This window comes from Chionomys nivalis, chromosome 6 (assembly GCF_950005125.1).
Source record: "Chionomys nivalis chromosome 6, mChiNiv1.1, whole genome shotgun sequence".
NCBI classification, from domain to species: Eukaryota; Metazoa; Chordata; class Mammalia; order Rodentia; family Cricetidae; genus Chionomys; species Chionomys nivalis.
Window position 1 is genome coordinate 85,504,801 of NC_080091.1, and position 11,847 is coordinate 85,516,647.

At 35.4% G+C, this 11,847-nt stretch overlaps 1 protein-coding gene across 3 annotated transcripts; it reads right to left on the reverse strand.

Annotated features, from left to right (window-relative positions):
* Positions 1 to 1,386: 1,386 nt before the first annotated feature.
* Positions 1,387 to 11,417, reverse strand: LOC130875577 (UDP-glucuronosyltransferase 2B7-like). 3 transcript variants are annotated; one of them, XM_057771600.1, is made up of 7 exons: positions 11,097 to 11,417; positions 10,694 to 10,745; positions 9,704 to 9,852; positions 8,939 to 9,070; positions 6,801 to 6,888; positions 3,607 to 3,826; positions 1,387 to 1,663 (listed from the first exon to the last, which is right to left on the reverse strand). In XM_057771600.1, exons 1-7 carry the CDS (start codon positions 11,415 to 11,417, stop codon positions 1,387 to 1,389), a joined length of 1,239 nt encoding a protein of 412 aa, XP_057627583.1. The 3 variants fall into 3 exon arrangements, with proteins under 3 accessions (XP_057627583.1, XP_057627581.1, XP_057627580.1); XM_057771598.1 differs by lacking the exon at positions 10,694 to 10,745 and having other exon boundaries at positions 10,946 to 11,417; XM_057771597.1 differs by having other exon boundaries at positions 10,694 to 11,417.
* Between the last annotated feature and the right edge of the window lie 430 nt (positions 11,418 to 11,847).

Sequence of the window (11,847 nt, forward strand, 5' to 3'; positions counted from 1 at the left end):
CTTCCCTGCCATAAGCTCAAAGCAGTTCTTTATTCACTAACCAATAAAGCAACACATAGACAGGAGGACCTCCTACACCAGGTATGACCCTGGGAATGTGTGCACCAGGTGATTTCCTTGTTTTCACCATGCTAGCCATCCTGCTGTCTGAAAGAGTCATAGTAGCTCATGAAGTTTAATATTATATATTTGCCGTAACCTACTGGAAAGGATAATTTTAACCACAATAGTTTTTGAAAACTGTTCTTACATAGATAATATTAAGAATTAATTGGGCACTTGGGAGGCAGAGGCAGGCGGATCTCTGTGAGTTCGAGACCAGCCTGGTCTACAAGAGCTAGTCCCAGGACAGGCTCCAAAACCACAGAGAAACCCTGTCTCGAAAAACCAAAAAAAAAAAAATTAATTGGAACATTCAAGGAACAGGGAATGAAGCATAACCACAGAAATTTTATTACAGTTTCCTATGCCAATATCCCAAAAAGTTATGGAGATAGAACAAAAGACACACAGTACCAACTATTATGTGTAACTTTCCACCTACATGATCAATGAAAAAACCTGGTATGACCCCCAAAGGAGATAGAGTAGTACAAAGTGTAGAAAAGAATGATCCAGTTTTGACTGGTGAGTTGATTATAAGAACCCAGTCTCTATCAGATGTAAATATTAACCACAAGAGACAACTGTCTCTCACCCTGCATGAGGCAGTAATTGCATATGCTGACAACTAGGTACACTGTTCTACCTGTAAGTGTCCCGAGATAGAAAAGTCTTTGTAGCTTGCAAGATTGCTTATGCTTCTAACAGAGGAGATATGGAACACAGGTTGTAGGCACAGGATAATTCTGTGATGTCGATTCTCTTCTTTCACAATTTATCGGTTCTGGCATTTGTACTCGGGTATTCAAGCTTGTGCAACCCATGCTCCTATCAGCTAAAACATCCTGCTGCCCTTCATATTTGTTTCTATAAAAAATACAATCATCTTTTTTTATATATAGTTGTGTCCATTGTATCCTGAAACATCTTTCCTCTACTTTGGTAGTTTGAATAAAATCTGCCTTGTAATTTTTTTTGACAGACAGTGATAGTTCATTTTATTTTAGAGATGATCTCTCTAAAAAAAATCACTATATAAACTTTAGGCTTCCTATTTTTCTCTCATAAGCAAGATGGTATTTCAGTAGTTATCATTGTTCTTGGCATGATTAAATCCATAAAACGGTACAAAATTCGTTATATCAGGAAATCAATATTTAAAATGGTTAATTTTTTAATTTTAAGGACAATATATAGATAATCAAGTATCCTATATCCTTTTAAACACTTGATACACAGTGCTAGAATTGAATGAAATAGTCTCGTCTTCTTTCTTAAATAGTCCTATTCCTTTTTATTCTTTTGCTTCTTTACAAAGAATCGGTAAACAAACAAGCAACATTTTATAGTGAGGAAAATCGTAGCTGCCACACAGGCCAGGAGGAATCCAATCACATCCAGAGAGTGGTACTGGTACCAGGTGAGGTTAAAGGCAAGAGGCTTCAGGTGCTTGGCCCCTTTGTGGCGCATGACAAACTCAACCCAGAAGACAGCTCTGTCCAGGGGCTTCATGGGCTGGTCATGGTGAATGGTTGATAACCACATCACATTCTTTTTATAGCTAAAGGAAAATATGACGGCTATTAATTTACAGAAAGAAGAAACATATGTGTATAAATTTATGTGTATCATAACAATGCTTACATGAAAATAGAAAGAAAATTGTGTGCTTATCACAGTAAAGATCTTCCTAAATAATGTATCATCTAGAGCTTCTTCAACACACAAGATTTAAATATATAGAAATGCTAAGAAAAGACAAATATTCATAAGAGATCAGAATCAATTAGCACCCTAAAGCAAAATAAACAAAGTCAAAAGGAGCTAGCCTTTGAGGTCTTGAAACACAAGTAATTGAGAAAGCAATTTCTAGTGTAGCTGGTACAGAAGAGTAGAACAATTTGGAAATACACAACGATGCCTGTCATTTTCACTGTGGTCCGTATCCTGGCAAAGCAGTTAAGAAGTTGGGTTTATGAGGTATTTGTATTGACAACTTATTTGTGCTTATGGATTATAAATGTAGGTGTGCAGTGATTGTTCATTTAGTGGATTCTTGGTCTTTTCATAAATTTCTCCTTCTAGTTTTTAAACTGCTAAAGGGAAATAATAAAATGAAAATTTCCTCTATTCAGGTGAAAATGTTTTTTATTGATTTTTATTGAGCTCTAAATTTTTTTTATGCTTACCTTCCTGCCTCTCCCCTTTCCTTCAACCCTCCCCCAAGGTCCCCATGGTCCCATTTTACTAAGGAGATCTTGTTTTTTTCTACTTCCCATGTAGTTTAGATCTATGGATGATTTTCTTGACTCTTGGAAAACTGAATTATTCTTACAGTAAACAAGAATTAGAGTAAATTCTTGCAATTGCTGTTAATGTTTTTCTTTTATGTGTTTTTGAATGTTGAGACTATTTAATATTTTATGCTGAAACATTGAAGATATATTTGATTCTAGTTGTGAAATGGTTACAGACCAGAGTATATGGAAAAGGAATCTTGCTATGGACATTGATCATCAAGTATACAGTTTAGCATGCTGAATCATAACCGAGTATCAATGGTGATAGAGGCTACTCCCCTTATTATTATTTATAATATACTGGAGAATACCTGACAAAAATGCAGAGAGAAGTAAGAGCTTTTCAGACAAAGGCAGAAGTAGTAATATAGTTGTTATGCAGGAGATGAGTCCTGTAATAATGATGTTGTACATTTTCCTGAAGACTAATTCTGTGTGTGTCATAAACCTTCAAACTCACATATGAATCAAATTATTGTCAAACACAAATTTGTAAGATTAAATATAATTGGAAGTAGAGATTAATTTTTATCTTACTGATTTACAGAAAACCATTTTGAGGTGATTTTTTTAAAGTAAAAGAAAAAATGGTGGCCATGCTCATTTTCTTCACTAAACTACAATTTCAACTATCAGTAGTTATTTGAACAAAACTGTATTTACTCTAAAATTAAACATTTGATAATTTTTGTTGTACTAAAACAGCTCCAAAGTACTTTGGTCTTGGGTGTTGGCACATGTTTTCTATTCTACAGCTTTGTATGATGAAAGAGGAGGATGTCAAGTTAAACTCAGACATTGTCTAAAACAAAAATAATGAGGAAACACATTGATATTCCCTCACTGTCTAATGCAGCTCTTTGTACTTATCATTGATTCTTTTTTTTTGTTTGTTTGTTTGTTTTTTGAGACAGGGTTTCTCTGTGGCTTTGGAGCCTGTCCTGGAACTAGCTCTTGTAGACCAGGCTGGTCTCGAACTCACAGAGATTCACCTGCCTCTGTCTCCCAAGTGCTGGGATTAAAGGCGTGCGCCACCACCGCCCGGCTTTATCATTGATTGTTTTTCTAGGTTAATTGCTGCTCTCTGGAACTCTAGTGAGAAATTATTCATAATAAATAGGCTAGTGACAAAGCTCACTGTTAGATTAGTTGCTCAGCATGCATGTGTAAATAAATAAATAAATAAATAAATGTTTATACTCACGAAGGATTGTTAATGACTTCCTTCAGGGCATTAAGCAAATCTGAACTTGTCATTGTATGAAAATCTACTGAAGCAGCTGCTCCTTTGGCCACCATGTGAGCAATGTTATCATATTGTTCTGCAAACATAGGGATGCCAACCATGGGGACCCCATGATGAATTGACTCATAAATGCCATTGGCTCCACCATGAGTTACAAAAACTCTAGTTTTTGGATGACCTAGGATCAGAAGAACAACAGAAAATATACTAATTAGAGCTCTTAGATATACGTAAAAATCTGTAATCAAGTAATCAAAGGGTCAGTGTATTTTTAACACTGAATAATACAACTTTTGGGCATATATCCAAAGGATGCTCAATTGTGCTCACATGTTCATAGCAGCTTTGTTTATCATAGCCAGAACCTGGAAACAACGTAAATGTCCCTCGACTCGAATGGATAAGGAAAATGTGGTACATTTACACAAAGAAGTACTACACAGCAGAAAAAAATAATGACAGCTTGAATTTTGCAGGAAAATGGATGGAGCTAGAAAACATTATTTTGAGTGAGGTAACCCAGACACAGAAAGACAATTATCACATGTACTCACTCATAGGTGATTTTTAAACATAAAGCAAAGAAAACCAGCCTAAAACCACAATTTAAGAGAACTTCGCCAACAATGAGGACACTAAGAGAGACTTACATAGATGTAATCTACATGGGAAATAGAAAGTACAAATAAACGACAAGATCTCCTGAGTAAATTGGGAGCATGTGAACCTTGTGAGAGTGTTGAGGAGTGAAGGGGAGAGTCAGGGAAGGGAACAGAGAAAAATGTAGATCTCAATATAAATTAATAAAAAAGAAAATTCTATTAACAACAAAAAATAAAAATTAAATTGAATTACTTAAATTGATTTAGGTCTCACATCAAGAATCATCCAAGTCCAAAGTAGTGTAACTGAGAGAGCTGCACCTTTTGTTTTCTTTTAAAGGTGATACTAGGGTTTACAGGAGAATTATTTGAGTGATGGATGAATGACAGATGTGGCTTGTGATGACGCTGGGATAATAAGAAGGGGTTTTTAATTGAACACATAGAGCACATACTGGATGAAAGAAAATGAATGTCCAGAACACCTTGTGTTTGTTATAACTTATCAACTTAAAGAGTTCATATGTTAGCGCCATCCATTTCTTTCTTGCTTCTTTTTTTCTCATTATCCTCTTCCCCAGTGTAATAAATGCTACGAAAGGCATTTGAGAAATCCATAGGGAAACACTGCCATACAGGCTTGCTTATTAGTACATGCATAGTAATATGTGTATGTGTGTGTCCAGGGGGTTGGAAGAGTTTTGCCAAATTTAGTGTTGTTGTTAGCCTCATGAATCATAGACTGTTAACAAATTATCCAGTGCAAGGAATGAAAAACTTCACTTTAGATAGTTGGTTTGGTTGAGGTGGGGTGCCCTTGACTATTACCAAAGAGCACACACTCTAGCCATTGTCCTCGATTGCTTCCCAGAACTTGAAGATAAGTTGTCTGAAGACATTATACACTGCAGACCTAGGACCTGGAATAATTGAGAAGCACTTAATTGGGAAACTTCCTCTCTGAAAACATTCATAGTATCTGAAGAGGCTACATAATATCTCTAGGGAGAAATGTAATCAATAGTCCTATTAGCTGTCAGACCTATGACTTATAACAATGACTGGCATGGCAAGATCTCCATAATAGAAAAAAAAATGTGGCACTTTTATCTTAGGAATAATCAAGATAAAATCAAAGTCTACTTGAATTTGAGGCCAACTCAGTGGTAAGAAATTCATGTGTGGTACTGTAAAGTGAGTCAACTATCCAAACCAAGTATAATTTCTAACTACACTATTAGCATTTATCCTTATAACTACAGGTAACTGTAGCTCTCACAAGTCATCAAAAAATCTTTCATCACAGCAAGTGGAGAATATTGCAGAGATCCACAGCTGGTGAAAAAGGAAGAGAATAAATGATCATTGGATGTCCAAGGCCAATAAGTATACTTAGAGCAGCACAACTTCTAAATCAAAGGCCATGGAAACATTTTGGAAAAGATGTCAGAAGAGCATAAGAGCAGGAGACCAGGATGCCTGATGGAAGATGGTAATATATATATGTATATATGTATATATATATGTATATATGTATATATATATATATATGTGGATATTGCATCCAAGAAATCTCACCAGTGTGATTGCCTAAATAAGACCTGCATCATAAAATCTCCTGTTGACCTGCCAACATAGATGGAGAAAATTTCACAAAGTCCTCTTCCTATAGGGAAAACTGTGGACAATTAATGGCTGTCAAGATGGGGAGTGCCAGGTTTCTCCAGTATGACCTCCCTGATCTATTATCCAATATTCCATTGTCAGCCCTAAACATGTGTATATAACAAGCAACAAAAATTGGACCTAGTGGGATGATAAGATGGTAGAGGGAAAAATGAAAAAGAAGGCTGAAAATGATGATAATATAGTACTTACATATGATTTTCTCAAAAATTATGTATTTCACAAGGGAAAATGATAACTAACACATGTACTAAGTCTGACACAAGGTTTATAGAGCTTTCAGCACAACCATGACAACCAGAGTATTATATTGTGCCAGGACAACCATGGCAATCACAGTGCTGTATTGTAGCCATGCAGTGGTGATGCACACCTTTAATTCCAGCACTCAGGAGGCAGAGGCAGGAGGATCCCTGTGACAGCATGGTACAAAAGCTACTTCCAGAACTGGCTCCAAAGTTACAGAGAAACACGGTCTCGAAAAAATAAAAATAGTTTGTGATATTGTTGCATGATAAACAGTATGAACTTTTTGTGATGGGCAATATGTCATTGGTCATTAATGTTTCTTATCATTTTTGAAAAATTGCTGCTTTAGAAAAGTTAACAGGCATAAAATTGAATATGTAAAAGCCAAGGTAAATACAGAATGCTCCCTGTGAGAGGCAGCTTCTTTTACAGTGCACACTTTGTTCCTGGAATACAAAAATATAACGCCAGCTCATTTTTTGATCTCTTTCAAGCAAAACATATTTAAAAATTGATTTTATTTTTGATTTTTCTAAAACGAATCAGTTTGCTTCCTATCGCATTTCAGCCTGTGACTCATACTCATATTTCAGTGCTTGTTTCCCAGAGTCTCACCTAGAAGGTCATTCTGGGGGATCCACTTGAAAATCCTGGTATTGGGACCTAAGGTATCTGGTTTCATACCATCATATCTCCAAAACACCTGTTGGAGGTTAGAAAATAATTTATATCAGATTTTAAAACTGAAAATATAATATTTTGGAAATTAGACAGTGTTTAGCTAAATACCAATCTTATCTCTGGTGTGGAGAAAAGGTAAAGAGACATTAGACATTAAGAACTATCAAAACATAAGTCAGAGTATGGAACACCATCTATGTTTCTCTTTACATTTAATGAGGTCGAATGGCATCATGATTTTCAATGTGCACACGTGAGAGAGTTAATGAAACATAAATATATTTAAGAAAAGTTGTTTCATTTATAAATAAGCTGCAAGAAATAATAATTAAACTTTATGTGTATTTACTATAATTCTTCTAATTTTCCATTCTTAATTTTATGCCAGTTTAAAACAACTGCAGATCTTACTTATATTCATTTGTCCTATGTTATTTTAATAGAGTTTGACACTTATTTTTGTTATTCATTATTTATTTTCAGCAAATATTCCATATTACAATTTTCTCTGTTTACTAGTTTTTTTTTGGAAAAGGTACCACCATAGATAATCAGAGAATGGAGTTATCAGTCAATTCCATCCTGGCCATAATCTCATGGAATGTATGTGTTTATGTTGTTCACTAACTACCAGTGACTTGGTTGCTGGCATAAAGCTCTCCATGCTTGCTTGCACCTTTCTGCATGTTGAGGAGGTGCTGCTTCCACCACGGAAGTAACAACTGCAGGGAGCAACTGACATAATTTCTTGAATGAATAAAATATTAAGTCTCATATTGCTCATCTTTGGATGAAGCACTGTTTTTCTTAGGAATCACAGGAAGTGCAGAGCACTTCATCACCTGAGTCATATCACTGTCACTGAGACTGGATATTCCTTTCATGTGCGAAAGGAACCTGCTGTGCTGCTCATAAGAGCTAGTAACTGTAGAAATCATTTAAAATCCTAATGGTGCTGCATCTGACCCATATGATAGATGGCAAAGCACTTCAGGGTTAATACGCTTTGTGAAATGCCAAGAAGTTCCACAGCCAGACCACAAATGGTGCTCATTTTGAAATCCCCAAACACTCTTCTAAATGCGAGCTTCACCTACATGTTCAGTATCTGTTTGCAACAATAAATTTAAACTTTTCTTCAGACTCTCAGGGAAAGCCAGCATGAGTTAATATAGGGAGACTTCATGAGATAGGAAACTACAATCTAGTTCCTACATACTCCAGAATAAAGTTCAGATGTGGTAAATTGTTTTTATAATCCTTATGAAGAGAGTCAGCTGGACCTTTCCTGGTATCAGTCCTATTTCTACAGGATTATCTCTTAGTTCCCATTTCTTCCTAAATGAGACAAACTTTACTCTTCTGGGTTAGAGACAAAGTGCCATAGACAATGTTTGACTGTGTGTGGTTCACCAAAAGGACAGGGACCATTCCACCTTCTCATTTACATTGTCCTGTTTTAGGTTTGGCAGATTCTAGAATGGCCGATTCTTCCTTCTTTTTTTTTTTCTCAATGAACATGGTACAAAAGCACTGAGGTGGTGAACTGTTTTCTCCTTTTCTCTGAGAAGTCTTCTGAGTTGTAACTGAGCAACCCTAGTCCGCCATTCTCATAAAGAGAGAAGGGAAACCTGGGAAGTCTAGATGGCTAGAGCAGGTCTAGAAGCCTACTAATGCTATAATGCAAACATTTTTCAATATCTGCTAATAAAGTTTTAAAATAAAACTTCATTTTTCCCTGAATGTCTAGATTCAAACAAGTCCCAAGAAAAAAGTTTACTTGACCACCGAGAATTTAGTTATTCTTTTGTAGTTTTGCTCCCAGTATCATCAGACTAGAGAAGTTTAGATTGCACTCACTCACCACGCTTCCCTGTGATCACGATGTTTATGTCACCGTTATTGTCATCGAAAACACATTCTGTAGAATCTGCTATCTTTATCTTTGTTTCTAAACTGACTAAGGGCAATCATAATTCTTGGTTTTACATAAAGGGACCTTCCAGTTTCACCCCATTCCAGACTTTAGTAAACTATGTAGATAATTGCCTTCCATGGGGACCTCATTTTACCTTTTGTGGAATCTGTGCAAGGGCTGATGCAATTGTGTTAGCCCTTTCTTGTGTTGTGTTTTTGATCATCGATCCCAGAGAAAACACCACAACACCATGTTCCCCAGAGCTCTGTGCAAACTCTTCCATTTCCTGTGGATACAGAAATAATTTTATTATTGAAAATCAATAGCAGATGAAATGCTGTTCAAATTGCTACTAAAAGAGGAGAGAAATGAAGCATTATAGGAAAGATAAGTGCCACTGATCAAGCACACATAAGACAATCATTGTTGTCTTAATCACTCTGTACTCATTGGATCTGCACTATGTATATTCATATCTTTGAGCAACAAATATACCACATATTATCTTATGAAAAATTTTAAGCTGCATCATGTACTTACAAATGGTATACTTACAAATTTTACTACATATGTATGTATACATGTATATATATACACAATGCAATATATATATATATATAGTTAAAAACAAAACAAAACAGAACTTACTCAGATGTGTGTTAGTCACTAACAAATTTTGCATGAGTAAGCATCCCTTATTATAGCATTGAATTATGATGTTTCCCCAAGGTTCTCAGGTCAGTCTTTAAATGAAAGAAATGTATAGGTTTGTTACTGTTTTAACCTTGAACATCTTTTGGCAAGATGTTCTTTTTCCCCACTTTTTATTCACTGGAATAAAACTAAAAAAATGAAGCAGAACCATTTTTTACTGAAATGAAGTAAAATCAAAGAAAACTAAACTAAAAGAAAAATTTACCTCAGGCAAGGGTTTGGCAGGTTTGCAGTGCAGTCCTCCAACAAACTCAATGTTTGGTAAGGTTGGGCGAGGAAACTCCATATCCCAGTAGGAGCGAATTAACCACATTTCTGCTTTCTTCATTGTGTCAACCATAGTAGTAGGTCTTCCTAAATGAAGAAATGAGAGTTGTGGGTGGAAGAGTACAATGATCATGAAAGTGTTGTCATGTGGATAAAATAATATTGTCTGAAAATATTGGAATAATTTTACTCAAAGAAGCAAAGTAAACATTCATGAAACAAATTCATTAAATTTTTGCAATTGAAGTGTAATTTATCCTCGGTTTATAAAATATATGTATGTTAAAGGTGAGCTGAGATGAAATGCTAGTTCTATTTATTATAGAAGCCTTAATGTCCCTATGTACTGCTATGCACCTTGTTCTTCTTTGAAGCTTCAGAAAACACATGCAAATATAAAAGAACACTCTATAGCTAGGGTGAAGCTATTCCAGCATAATTATGGACACAACTTTTGCTGGAATCATGTTAGTTTCTACAACAAGCAGGCTATTCCTTGATTCTTGGTTTCCTAAGAGAATTATGAAGGTTATGTCTGGAAGAATTTCTTGCATCTGTCTCTACTTTTCATTTGAACTAGCAATGTACTGATACGTATTTCTTTGTAAAAATATTTACAAATACTATCTGGAATGTTCTTAGAAAGTTTGAGAATAGGAATTTTTGCTCTTGCTTCATTGGGACTTAACTTATTTAACTTATTTAAACCAGAGACCATAACTGGCAACAATACAGAACAAACATATTCGGGTGCAAACTTCAGTAGTCTTTAAAATGAAGGTTTGGAAATGATGCTGTAGTGAGATTGTTACACAATATTATTATTTCATTTAACAATTTCAGCAAGAAAGACATATTTGTGCCTAAGAATACTTTTCAGAGCAATGCTATTTAGGCCCTCACCCTTGTGATAAAAAATACAACTTACCTAAAATTTCACTGAAAAATGGATCCCAATCCTTAGCAGGAAATGACTCAAAGAAAAAGTCAAAATATAACAAACATATCATATTTTCTACTCTCTCCATGAAGGACATTTGACCACTTAACTTTGACATAATTATAGGGACATAAGAGGGAGGGAATGAAAGTCCCCCACTAAACTTTTCTAATCCATAGCCATTACCAAAGCGAAGACTATACATAAAAGGTACTTGGAGTACCTCAGCTATCAGCTCACCACAGGGACCAATGGCATCTGAAAAAACAACATCAAACTTGGATTCCTGTAGTTTTTCCATAAATTGTTTGTTTGTAACTACTTTTCTACAAAGGTTTAAAATAAAATCAGAAAATTGCCCAAATAGTATGTTAAACGATGGGTAATATCTCCAACATGAATCTTTTGGAACATCATATATCCACCTATTGACCCATTCAGTAAAAAACTTTTCTACTTTGTCATTATTGGTGGTTGTCGGAAATGTCTCATATTTAAGACCAGATGCTTTTTTGGGATCAAGAAAGACAGAAGATGAAGATCTCAGAACTGTCACTTCATGGCCACGTTGTACAAGTTCATCCAGTATTGTTTTTAGATTCATCCAGTGACTGTATTCCAATGGCCATACCAACACCTTCCCACAGCTCCCAGATCTGAAGTAGCAAGTCATCTGCAGGAGCAGCAGAGCAGACATCCACTTCACAGGCATCCTGGAAAATCAAAGTCCTTCTGTTCACAGGTGCCCCGTTCTGTCACTATTTGTGCTATTAACTAAGAAGGAATTAGCCAAGAAGTTAAAATATAACTTGGATTGCTCAAACCTGTTATTGATTCACCATCAATATGTGGAAGGACAAAGGAGGCAATGGTAATTTTATTGCTATCTTTTTACATGAGTATGTTTAAAGCGTTTTTATGATGAAGTGTTTTCAGTAAGCCAGGAGGTGATGACTGTGTGTTCCATCATCTATGCTACACAGATTCTAGAATAGTCCAAAATGTTTCACAAAACATTTTAGTGAGAGGAATCATGTTGCTGCTCTGTGAATTTTCCTCTCAACATAATTGAAAGAATATTAATTTACATAGTTGATAATAATTTCTCCCATAGTAGATATCAAAAATTTTTGTAATAATGT